General features: G+C 37.7%; 2 protein-coding genes across 2 annotated transcripts in view; one reads left to right on the plus strand and one right to left on the minus strand.

Annotated features, from left to right (window-relative positions):
- The window catches only part of Pkg21D (Protein kinase, cGMP-dependent at 21D), a 202,304-nt gene that overhangs the window by 184,024 nt on the left and 4,812 nt on the right, over positions 1 to 13,468 (minus strand). The gene's annotated exons all lie outside the window — the stretch shown is intronic.
- The window catches only part of Tmtc2 (Transmembrane O-mannosyltransferase targeting cadherins 2), a 40,799-nt gene that overhangs the window by 1,416 nt on the left and 25,915 nt on the right, over positions 1 to 13,468 (plus strand). The window contains exon 2 of the mRNA XM_020943304.2: positions 8,273 to 8,517. Coding sequence (XP_020798963.2) covers positions 8,453 to 8,517 — 65 coding nt within the window. The 5' untranslated portion in view covers positions 8,273 to 8,452. The remainder of the gene's footprint in view (positions 1 to 8,272; positions 8,518 to 13,468) is intronic.

The raw sequence follows: 13,468 nt of genomic DNA on the forward strand, positions 1-13,468 counted from the left end.
GGGCAGACATAATGGAATTTGTGCATTAAATGCACTCTCTTCTTCCTCTGCAGCATCAATTATTTATTTATGTGTGTGTGTGTGCAATTTTCACAGGGGAAAACTCTCTGGCCACCTTGTTTTTCCACGTTTTGCACCTTGAATTTTGGCTCCACCACAAATATTTCCATTACGCTTCAAGTGGTGCGTGTGCGTTTGCCGGCTTGTGGCATTTCCTATGCAAATGTTCCACAATTGAAATTAGATTTCGTCTGTGAATGTGAACTGTGAAATCCGAAAAATCGGTATATCGGGGTTAAGGTTAAAGGCAGCGCGGATTTTGTTATTGTTTTCCTAGGCTTCCCGCCGCCACTCGCTTTTCCTTTTTTGGCCAAGCGGATCTGCCATATGCGGCAGCCGCAAAACTTTTGAATTTTTAAGTGGCAATCCGTGTAGCTGCCACCGCCGCCGCTTCCTGCCTGTATCTAAGTATCTGTGTATCTGTGTATCTGTATCTGAACCCGCAGCAGCTGTAGCTGTAGCTGAAGCTGTATCCTTCGGAGTCAGCCAGTCAGCTGGGCCCCCGAAAAGAAAGGCAAGTCGGCAAGCAGATTGTAGACATAACTTTTTTGTTTAAGCCTCCCCAGGCTTGGTGGTATTTATTTAATTTTTAATTCGACAGAGAAAGAAAAGATATAAGTACGTTTAATGCCAGGTTAATTTAAGTCGGATTCAAAAGACAAAGGCTCAAGTGGAGGTTGGATTTTAGCGGAAAGCAGGAAATAAATTCCAGAATTTTAAGTATTTTCAAGTCAGCAGAGAATGTTTGTAAAGGGAACGATATTTAAAGCTATGAATATTTGTTTTTAAAGATCAATTGTTGATTACAAGCACTGTTTTAATTTGTATTTTCAGTAAGAAACCATTTAAAAACACATCTTTATAATTTTCACAACAAAACCCATCTAAAAATAAGCACAGATTTCTCTTTTAATTTATTTATAAAAATATATATTTGATAAACAAAATTCCCAGCTTTATTTTATTTAAATTTCTGCCAATTCAGCTTTTATTTAAATTTATTTCCTCTACGTTTTCTATGATTTCTGACAAAACAAATTCGCCAGCAAAAAATAGAAAACTTAAACACCGATTAAAGCCATCAAATATTTAACCAAAAACTATGGAAATATTATTAAAATATTTCCTTGTTGCTTTCAAATTTAAAGCATGATTTTTTCGGTGTAGAAAAACTTAAAATAAATTTGTGTATCCCGCAAGTGCCAATAATGAGTGGAAATTTCTGTGTAATCTCCCTTTTGCTTTTAGCTTCGCTTTTCGGCAAATAGTCCCAGAATAACCCCCAGAAAGTTTGGACAAAACTGTCAGAGATTCAAGTGAATGAATATATGTGAATGAATGAGTGAATAAGAGTGAGTGCGGACACTGGCGACATGCAAATTAGTTTGCTGGCAAATGAATAAAGTGAAGTGAATAAGTCGAATTATTGTGTTGAATGTGTAGGAATTCAATTAGCAGCAGGACTCTGCTTTCGCTCGCTTTACTCCCTGAAAAGTGTAAAGTTTTTTGCTTAGGAAACTTTTCTCTTTTTTTTTGTGACAGCCAGAAAATCCCATAAATAAATTATTTTCATGTAATTCGCTTGGGCCAATAATTAAACAAGTGCGAGATTTTGGGGAAGATTTGAATAAATTTTGCAGGGGAAATGGTCGGTGTTTTGTGGGAAATTAGAGGCCGGTCCTCATCAATTACTGAGAGGGATTAGTTAAAACAGGGGACTTATTTATAGAAAAAACGTATCAATAAAATAATAAAAATTCTGTGATTAAACTTACCAATTGACTTCAAATTAAGCGATATTATGGTATTTTGACTTCTTATATCTGAAAGAAATATATAATAGGAAAAGAAATACATTAACAAATAAGAAAAAATAATGTAGTCACAAAGTCTCTTGAATTTTCCCTAGCAAATATGACTCAATTAGTAGCATAAATTCTGAATTAAAGTGCCACATTTCCCAACTCCTGTTCTTCGATTTCAATTTGTGCTGGAAAATACCTCAGAAATGTGGTAAATACAAAATTTACAAAGCAAGTTCAATGTGGAACTTTCGATTTTGGACCAGTTTACGTTCGTATCGATAGAACGGAAGAGAGCATCGTCAGCTCATTCCTACTTGCAGCAAGTTGGTAGTAAAAGCTGCAACTTTGTCTGCAGCTGCAGTAAATATGCAAAACTCTTTTTGGGGGGGATCAGGAGCAGTAACAGGAGCAGGAGCAGGACCTGGCCACAGCAGCTGTTGTTCTAGGTTCACACACACACACACACTTCCCCCCTTCAAAAAACTAACCCACACTCCCCTCCCTGACCACTGTGGGGGAGACTTTCAAGTGTGCTCGGGATCTGCGCGTTATGCAAAACTAACTTTTTCCATTATTTTCTGTGTGTTGCCGACGCCGCTACTGCTGCTGCTTGTGGTTTTTATTTATGGTCTATTTTTGTTTTCATTTTTTTGGTTAGTTACCCCCCCTTGGCACCCTTTCCCCCTATGTAAATAAAAGCCAACTGCAAAGTTTTGACAACGCTTCTCGGGTTGTGCAGCAGCCAACAGCCGCCGATGCCGCCTCCGAAAATTGGGTCGGCAAAAGCGAAATTTATGTCGCAGCCGCGTGCAAAGTGACAGGGAACAAATTGCCGCGACACAGACACTGAAACAAGCAGACTTTCACACCAAGTTTATGCCATGGATTTAAGAGATTTACTACAAAATAACAGTTTAAAACAAAAAATTTAAGATACAGAGAAATCAAGAAAATTCAAGAGTTCGTTACTTTGTCATTCTTGTAATAGAAATTATGTAAAAACTTTGAAACTACCATTGATTTCTATTTTAAGTGATTTCGAAACCATATATTAATACAGATAGCCATAGAATTTTTTATTGATTTAAAATAATACAAAAGTTATAGAAAATTATGCAAACTAACATATGTTATTGTGTTTAACCAACAATCCAAGCAATTGTTTAGTCAATTCCTTAACAAATGTTTAAAAGCACTTTTAGACAGCGATTTAATTGATTTTAAACCATCAGCAACTTATATTTATACATTATTTATAAATAATATTAAAGGTATATAGAACAATTCACCGAACGATTGAAATCTTCTAAAAGGTGTCAAAAAGTATTAAGAAAAAATGTTTTAATGACTTTCCAACTACTTTAAACTTTCTTAGGCCGTGTTTACAACTTCTTTACTGAGTTATTTATTATTTAATAAGATTGTTTGTTTAAATTTTAACTAGCACTTAAAAATAAATGCTTTACAAAATAGACTAAAGCATTCTAAAACAATCTGAAATCATGAATTCATCAATTATAAAATTAAAAAAATCTTTTTCTTAACCGCTTTTAATCAATTTTTCATTGGTTTCTGAAATTTCATTATAAAAACCATGATATCATTAAAGAACTTCACGAATAAGGCTTCGAATACACCTTGTAATAAGATGCACCCACTTTATAAACAGATATAATTAATATAAACATATATAATATATATATATTGTTATATATACAGAGCAGTAACCTCACAACAAGTATTGTAAAATGCTGGTGAAAGTTTAGCTAATCAAGTGACACAACACTGCAAGGAGGAATGCCGAAAGCCAGAGGTTTTTAGGGGCTCAGGAAAATAGTTGTTCCCAAAATACCCAAAAGAGAAGCTAATTTTTGGGATTTTCGGAAAATCTCTGTCTAAATGTAGCCAGAAAGTTGTTCGAGGCAACTTTGAATTATTGATAAAATACTTTGACAGAGTGTGTGTGCCTGTAGTTTTCCATTTTCCGCCCAGACAAACAAATTTCCAACTCGCATGCACACACACAACTTATTTGATGCACTTCAATTCGTAGTCGGAGAGACAAAATCCTGGAAAGGAATAAAAAAAAGAAAGGGAGCGGGACGAAGACATTGATAAATGTTATTTTGGCCAACTTATTCGAGTTGGTTTTTGGGGAGCAAACACAAAAATGTACCATAGCTTAAAGGAAATATACAAATCTAAGCGAGAGAGAGCTTGGAAAACCCATAAATGCAGGTCAGAGTGAAACCTGAAGAAGAATCCATCTGGCGACTGCTGAACTTTCTAATTAAATTCAATGCTGCCCCCATCACTTCTTGTGCCTTCTTTGAGTTATTAAAAATATATTAAAAGTGCTTTTGGAAAGCGGCGGCAGGACGGAAAGTGTTAAGCGCAAGCGGTTACCAGCATTTGTTGCTGTTTGTCGCAAAGTTTTGCCTTGCCGCCGCCACAAATTGGAAGTCCTTGCTCGTGTCCTTTCCCGCTTGCTCGCTGCCACCTTGGCATCCTTTTCTTCTGACCATCTTTGTTTGCTTCCGGAAACTTTGCCGACATCGACGACGACGGCAATGGCGACTCCTGGCCATTGTGGCAGGCGGTGCTCCTGGCCAGCTGCTCCTTGCTCCTTAGTCCTTGGTCCTTAGTCCTTGCTGCAGTCTGCAGTTTGCACTCCGTGATTGTCGTCCTCTCTGTGTGTGTGTGTGTTGCTGGCCCTTAATTTGCTGGGCCAACTTTGTCTAATCAGTGTGCCGGCAGCTGCTGGCAGCTTCCTCCCGGATTGCGTATACGCACCGTTGGTCTAGAGATGCTCCAAGGGAGGCCCAGCTTCCCGCTTAAAACTCTATCAAAAACAGGTCGTTACTTAAGTTTAATCGAGCATTTGGAGCACCTACATAGATCTTAAAGAATATCGATATATGATGTACTTCATTATTGGATCAAATCGGAAATCGATTATAACTAACCTTAAAATATTCGCATTCTTTGAATCCATATTTAAACCCTTGCATGGTGCTCCAATTTCAGTCAGAATCATTAAACGCTGTGAAATAGTAACTTTCGACCCTATAAACCATATATATTCATGATCAGCATCCACAGGAGAATCTTTCTAGGCATTTAGGAAACAAAAAAAAAATTGAAAATTTTTTCAAAATTTTATAAGCGGTTTTTACATCTTTAACACTATAAAAAATTTACAAAAATTTAAACATTTTTAAAATTAAATTTAGGAATGCAGATTTATTAACCTATTTTAAACTAGCACAGAACAGCTTTCCGAATCAAAATTAAACAATTTTTGGCTGAAGTATGACATTTTTAAACTTTCGGTTATAGAAAAATCATCATATCGAATATATATACGCTTACAGGGTATTATAATTTTACTCAAAAGCTTAAAACGCAATGAAGGAGTCGTTTCCGACCCTATAAGCCATATATATTCTTGATCAGCATAAACACGGGAATCTTTTTAGCCGTGTTAGAGAGAAAAAAAAATTTAAAAAACTTTTTCCAAAATTTTGTAGTTAAAAAAGCACTTTTAGGATATTGAAAAATTGACAAAATTTCAAATATTTTAAAATTTCAATCTAGGTAAGCAGAATTTTTAACCTAGTAAAAACTAGCAAAGAACAGCTTTCCGATACAAAATTAATGCATTTTTGGTTGAGTTATGCGTTTTTAAAGACGCTGGTCGTAGTAAATTCTCATACAAATATCGACCCAAAGAATACGAATATTTATACCCTTATAATTTTGTTCAGAAACTTAAAACGCATTGATGGAGTCGTTTCCGACCCTATAAAGCATAACATATATATTCTTGATCAGTATGAACAGAGGAATTTTTCTAGGTATCTAGTAGAGAAATCTAATTTTGAAAATTTGTTTCAATATTTTATATGCTGTTTTTCCATCTTTAACATTTTGAAAAATTTACAAAAAATGAAATGTTTTAAAACTTCAATTAAGTTATGCAGACTTATTAAACTAGCACAGAATAGCTTTCTGAATCGAAATTAATGGATTTTTGGCTGAGTTATGAGATTTTTATTTTTTTGGATTGTAGAAAAATGATCTTATAATTATATAGATAAATATCGACCCAAAGCACCCTGTCTGTAGCTTTTTTTTATTGTTGTTTTTATCCACCTTCTATAACATATATAGTATATATAGAATTAATTACCATGTGAGATAATTCCCAAGAGTTTAAGTACAAATGGAAGTCAAACAAGCTAATTTTAAGGATAATATGATACACATGCAATCTACTAACTATTTCGCTCTCTTTCCCTTCCAATACAAATCTATGGTTATCAAAACCCTGACTTTAGCTCATCTTACTTGTTTGACCACCTTGTAACCTGGTTTTCGATTCCTAACTGGATCCAATGGGCAGCGAATGATAGTGAATTGAATGGCACCGCCCACACACAAATAGATTGTCCACACGGCGTATGTGTGATATGTGTAATTTGGACTTTATACCAAGTTCCATTACCATTACACTCTCTACCTTTAGCATACTTAAAGCTAAAGCAATTACACTGAAATGAGCTAATAATATTCAATTTCAATGCTCCCCTCCCTCTGACTACTCAGCATTTTGTCCAAATGTCAACCAGAACCAGCAAGAACAACAACACAACAGATGTCAAACTGTCAAAAGACCAGACGACGAACCGTCAGACGGTGGGGGTGCTCCAATGGGTCATGTGTCAATGGCTGGCACTTCAAAGGGGGGGAAAAACCCCGGTTGCAATTGTGGGAACCAGTGCAACTTGTGCCGCTTGAAACGTGAAAAATTACTAGAGGAAAATCGGGGAAAAACGAACGAAAACGTTAATAGAATAGCAGGCGAAAGGTGAGGGCGGCATTGGAGAGTCATGGAAATCACTCAATTGGACGGCTAACTGACAGCCACACATTATCAAATATTAATGAAGGGGGGAAGAGGGATAAATATATACACGAGGATATTGAGGTGGGCTCATTGAAGCCGTTTGTTTTTTGTTCATAAGGAGCTGGGGGCGAACTTTGACACCAACGCCCCCTCCAGAAAAAGTCAACGGAGGACACCCTCGAAAATTTTACAACCAGAAAACATCTGCTTCACATGACTAGCTATAAACGAAAGGAGATTGCTGCGTCACTGGAAAAGGAGCAGGAGCAGGAGCAGGAACAGGAGCAGGAGCAGGAACAGGAGCAGGAGCAGGAGCTGGGGGTCTCCTTCTCATTTATAATTCAGCAAAGTAAAACATTGAAGTAATGAAATTACACCAAAAGAATTTGTTGGCCAGCCAGACGACACATTTGCCTTGTGGAAATATGAGCGGCGAATAAATAAAAATTTAATGAAAGCACGTATACGCCGCCTGGCTCCTGCTCCTGATTTTTCCACTCCCATTTTGACAAAAAAACATTTTGTGTATGTGCGTAGGGAGGATAGGAAATGCAAATAATTGAATTTCTGTCAACGAAATTAAATTACGCCTGCCCTAAACGCGCCTAGCCCTTTAAAGCCTCGTCCATCGGGGCTGCATAATGCATTTTAAATTGCGCATAATTAAAATAAATGCAACAAATGATTTAAATTTATTATAATGCCAGCAGCAACGCGACACTATATGTGTGTATATGTGGGTATATATGTTTGGATGAATGGCAGATATATACAATAAAAGTTAATGACAACGCATAAAAGTTCATTACTGCCAGACGCACACAGGCACGAATGGGTTAAGGGGAAATGGGAATGGAAATGGGAAAATGGGTGGCAAAGATATGCCGCAATTGTGCAATTGTAAAAGGGAAGGAGTAGAACTCAAAAGAATGATATAACAGGACAAAAATAATAATAATAATAATAACAACACACAGGTTGCACAACCAACGACTGACCACTAATTAACCTAATTTCTAGACAACAATCATTGGGAAAAACATGGGTATTGGTCACACAAAAACCTTCATTTCCGATAAACTCCATTGATTTGGGGTAATGTCCAATTATTTGTATGTTGATTTCCTTTTTTTTTTGGTAATTATTTATGCCACCCCAGATCGGGATCACGAAAATTATTTCAACACAAAACTTTCAATAATCCGTAATTATCGACGAATGTAGATCAAATAATCACGTTCTAGTCGCCGCCAAATAGCAAAGCCAAAAACAACTGGATATTAATTAGGGAAAATAACAAAAATGGGAATGATTATCCCACAAACACACACATCCTGTATTTGTAATTGGGCTTAAAACGCCAAAATAGCCGGCTGTCATCGATATAAATTGAACAGTTTTATGTGCCGGCAAAATTTATTATCCATATAAATATTTATCATAATTAAAGATATACATACACTCGTTCCAACTAACTCTATATATTTTATTTTTACAGCTGGCTCTTCTAAGGCTAAAAGGCACATAAAACACAGCAAATAAAATCACATAAAATGCAGGAAAATATGCAGAATGCATTGAACAAAACCAGCAACAACATACAATATTTAAACTAAGAGGAGAATACTTCTAGTCGAGTTTTGAGTCCAAGGTCCTGTTAAGGAAACTCTGTCAAGGAATGGAACCCTGGCTCAATGGCGGCGAAGCCTGGCTGAGGCTGCGGCTCAGGATGCATAAATCAAAGTGAGTTTAAACAGCCTTTATCTTGTTCTTTTAGTCAAATTCATTTCCAAACTTGTTGTTTCTCGGTTGTTAAATTTAGCTCAAGTTTTACCAATAAATTCCTGAAACAATGACATTTATTTTTGCTGCTGCTTAGCTATTTATTTGTATATATATATTTATTTATAATTTTCCAAGAATACCCTCTGTATTTCCGCGACAATCTCTCAACCATAAGAGAAGCCTAAAAGCTAGCTCGAGAGAGTGACTGACGAGGGTTACAGGAGTAGAGAAAAAAGGTCCTTTTGGTATACATATACTCTTTGCATATTTTATTGCCTTCGATTTGAACCCTCAGAGACGACTTTAATGGTGGAAATTCTTATAATTAAGCCAGGACTCGTTGCAAAAAGTGGCTGTCAAAAGAATTTCATAAATGAAAAGCCATAAAAGTGAGAGACCGAGAGACCCGAGAGAAAAATCAATGCCGATGCCACAGCTGTGGGGCTGCCATTACTAAGCTGAGGACATGACCAGCATCAATAAGTTTTGGGACAAGCAGCTGCTGCTGCTGCTCCTAGAAGGAATTTATTGACACACACACACACATACACACACTAATGTTGGGACACACTAGGAAGGTCCTTCGATAATCACTGCGGCAACGTGAAGGGAAAACCCAAAGAATTTCAAGAGAAATCGAATTGGAAGCAGTGCAAATTCGAGGTTAATGCACAAATAAATCTGCCACAAATTGTTAACCATCAAAATTCAGGTCTTTATGGTATATAATATATATATTTATATAATATATATAGAGGGAAAGGGAGATCCTGCTGCCTGATGGCACAAAAATAATAATTATTAACGCTCAACTGCGTGGCAATCAACAACATTTTATCTGGCGCTGCCAAAACCAGTTTTCCAACTTTTCCCGCCGAGTTTTGTGTCTCAGTTTCAGCTTCAGCTTCAGCTACACACAGTTCCTGTTTCGGTTTTTGGTTTCTCTGTTTCGAGGGGGGAAGGGGGTTTCCTTTCCCCTCGATATCGTGAGCCTGCTAACTTCCGATTTCCGGCGTGCGACCGTGATTGAGCGCCGCTTTATTTCCTGCGAGGCGGCGCCATCAAGGACCACAAGGACTGTCCTCCTGTCCTCCTGCGACGCCTGTTTGACTTCTGATAAACTTATTATACAACCCCTTTAGAGGCCGAAAGGGAGGAGAGGGTTGGGCACTTGTTAGGCTTGCCTTTTGCCTATTTCGAGTCCTTTAAAGTTTGGTACCCGCAAAAAAAAGCGTAAATAAGACGAGGTGAGGTGGTTGGTTTAGCCCACTTTCGACACAGAGGAGAAGGATATGTTTACGTAACAGCCTTTTGATCGGCTTCCCCTAATGGATACTTTTAGCGTAAATCGACCTAATCTGTGGTTTAAGTTAAGGGTAAGAAAAAGAACTGCTTTTACTTTAAAGAGAAACTTTAATTTCTATACTGGTTTTAAAGGAATAAATGGTTTTCTTAGCAAATAGTACAATTAATGTAATAATTATGCAAAAAGGAGATATGAAAACAATATATAAAGGTGATTTTAAGGGGTTTATAAAATATAGCTGCCTTAGAAATGGTAGCTTTAAAAGGAACTTGGTTAAATTTATATCTTTATACTAAAATAGAATCACTTAGATTAGAAGTCTTTATATTCAATAAAAGTATTGCATATATATCCCTAAAAGTAAGGAAAGTAAAATAGGAAACAGATAAACTCAGAGTCCTAGGTGTGAGCCAAAATGGGTTAAGGCTTGGGGGGAAAACTCGGAAAAGGAGAACCTTTTCTCGCCGCTTCTCTGTCTGCGGGCATCAATGTCAGTGATTTATCACAAGGCACAACGCACATAAATAAACACCAGCAGTCGGGATTTTGCTGATACTTTTCCACCAAGGATGTAGGGGGGTATTTTTTGACAGTGCGTTGCTTTACGCATCACTAGACTTATCCCCAACAGTCTCTGGCCCCAGGAATCCCTCCCCCTCCTATGGGTTTCCTTTTCATTTGACGCTTTGTGCACTTGACTTCGGTGGCTGCTCCTGCTCCTGCTCCTGCTCCTGCTCCTGCTCCTGCTGCTCCTTCTTCGATTTGCCGCCTCTAACGACCCTCATTGTTTGACACTCCGCTCTCTCTTTGCTCGGCTATATCTTCGATATGCCTTTCCCCTTATCTCCCGGGGATAATGGCAGAGAGAGAGAGAGAGAAAGGCGACATTATTTTCACTTTATTGAAAACTTGTAGCCGAAATTGATTTTCTACGTCTCCTGGCGGCGAAGGCGGCACATTCCAACGCCCAGGGAATTGACATTCCCAAAAAAAAAAATAAACCCCAGGCTCCACCATTCCCTGGCTTTGTCTTTTGGCAAATTTATTTCGCATTTACTTGAATACTTTCTGTCATTTTCTGGCTGGCGAAAATTTCGCATACATTTATTTTAAAGACTGTAATTTCATTTTATTCTCATGCTAATGTTGTGTCTGGTTATTAAGTATTTATTTGTGCACATTCCACGACTAATGGGTTCTTTTTATTTCTTTCTCTCGTTTTTTCTGCATTGCAAAAATCAATTTTGAGCTTGAAAATGTTGAGCTAATTGTTGCTGTGGCAGCAAAAAACTATTTTCCAGTTTCCTGCAGCTGCGAAAAAATGCAAATGCAAATTTTCATTCAACACAAAAAGCTTAATATCAATAAATTAATATAGATGTTGGCAGGATTATTTTTTCGTAGACCTTTGCCGGAAATAACCCTATAGATTGTAGGGTATATAGTTCAGTCCCCCCTCCTCTCTCTGGGCTTTATCTTTTTTAGAATATTTTATTTAAAATTCCGCCATAACCCGGATTCTCTGACGGAGAGCAGAGCAAAACAATAAAAGCAATCAGTGCTTAAAAATCAAATTCAATTTGCGCATATTCAGCATTTTGCTCGTTGTGCTTTTGTTTCTCCATTCTGTTTTTCCGCTTTCCCCTCTGCTTTTGTTTTGTATTTGTTGTCCTGCAAGTACAATTTTCCGATTTTCCTCTTTTCTTTTTTTGAAAAATTTATTTACAAAAATGCTGCCGAAAAATATGAATAAGAGCAGGAGGAGGAGGAGATTTCCCAAGGACGCCAGACGCGGAGAAGTACTGGGTGAAATCATAAATATTCCCTGAATCAACAGAATATGATGAAAATCCATAAATCATTGTGTGTGTGTGTGTGTGTGGGGGCGGATTGTCAGTGAGGTGGAAGAGCCAAAAAGGGGTGGAGGAGCTCGGAAGGATCTCCAGCCTGAGCAAGGATTTCAAATGCAAATCAACTGTGTCAAAAACTTTCGCTGCCAAGTGCTCAACGGTAGAGGAGCCGGGCAACTTTCTTTCCTCAGAGTCTCCCTGCCACGCCCACTTCTGGGGGGCAGTGCAAACAAATAATGAAGATGAATGCAAACAGTAAAACACCAAGCAAATAACAGAAGAGTACTGGCAGGAGCAGGAGCAGGAGCAGGACGAAAGCTGAGGAACTGTACAAAATTTAAGCAAACAATGGACGTGGACGTGCAAAGGGGTTCCCCTTTTCCTGCGAAAAAAGCGGCTTTTGTTTCGTTTTAATGCGATAATTTCATGCACAAGAATTTAATGGAAAATTATTTCAGCTATTTTCATAAAATTCAGCTCTAGCTTCGGCATCTTCAGCTGCTTTCTGCTGCTATGGGGGAAAGTTTTCGGAAGCAAACTTATGCCGAGGCAGGAATCCAATGAGCAAAGGGGGGAAGAGGCTGGAACAATGCATGGAATACTATATAGTGTTTCCTGAGCTCCCTTCCTTCTTCCCCTTTATTGTTCACATGAAATCAGAACTTGCATATTTATATAGCAACTTTAGTTTCATCTTTCGAAAGAGAATGAAAAAAGCAGCCAACAAAAAAGGCTAAAAGAAATGGAAATGTCAGAGAATAAGGTGTGAATTTGTTGCAAATTTTCCGGGAAAAACTACAGAGAATGAGCTGCGAATTCCACCTCCATCTTTCTCTAATGGAATTTAATTGTCTGCCGTTGCGATTTTGGCCAACAGCTGAAGCGTAAAATTAAACGAGGCCAACTGAAATCAGCGTCCGAGTCCACGGGTTAAGCTAAGCGGAACCCAAGTGTTGGCCACAAAGGACACCTGTTGTTCGGTGTGACTTTGGTTGCAGAGGGGAAAGGTAGCTCAGGGGTCGTCTTAAAGTCCTGGCTGCATCAGAAATTGTGAGCACGTTCAGCCAGGGAAATAAAACGAAATAAGGCGAAATTCCCACCTAGCACTTTTCTCTCTTTCCTTTTTTTAGAAGGACGTTGGACGCGAACTTGTCGCCCATAAAACTTGAAATTGAAAAACTTTTACTTTAAACTAGAAATGTACGCCTTACATTGTGTGCCTGTGTGTGTGTGTGTGTGTATTTGAGTAACAATTGAGACAAAAGGACCAAGGACGACAAGTAGAGCGTTGAAAGTCGAAACACTTTCGCCTGATTACAAACGCGCAAATGATGCGTGTCTAATGCGAGGCGGAGGCCACCGAAAAGCCACCGAACAAAGGCAGTACGTCCTAACCACAAAGGAAAGGATGGGTCCTGGCATTGAGTCTGATGAAAAAGAAACGCATTTTTACATACGAAAGTGCACTGGAAAAAAAGACGAAGAAATAATTCAGGCATATTTAATCAGCTATTAACACATTGTGCAGCTTAAAACACAGTGAAGGAGGCATTTCCTAACCTATATATCATATATATTCTTGATCAGCATGAACAGGGGAATCTTTCTAGCCAAATAGGGAAACAAATTTATGTTGAGAAATTTTTTCCAATTTTTTTTGTTGTTAAAAAAGGACTTTTAACATTTAAAAAATTGGCAAAATTTTAAATATTTGAAAATTTAAATCTAAGGATGCAGATTTATTAAACAATTA

Source organism: Drosophila serrata, unplaced genomic scaffold (genome assembly GCF_035046125.1).
Source record: "Drosophila serrata isolate PLE 108 unplaced genomic scaffold, ASM3504612v1 contig_240, whole genome shotgun sequence".
In the NCBI taxonomy this organism is placed as follows: Eukaryota; Metazoa; Arthropoda; class Insecta; order Diptera; family Drosophilidae; genus Drosophila; species Drosophila serrata.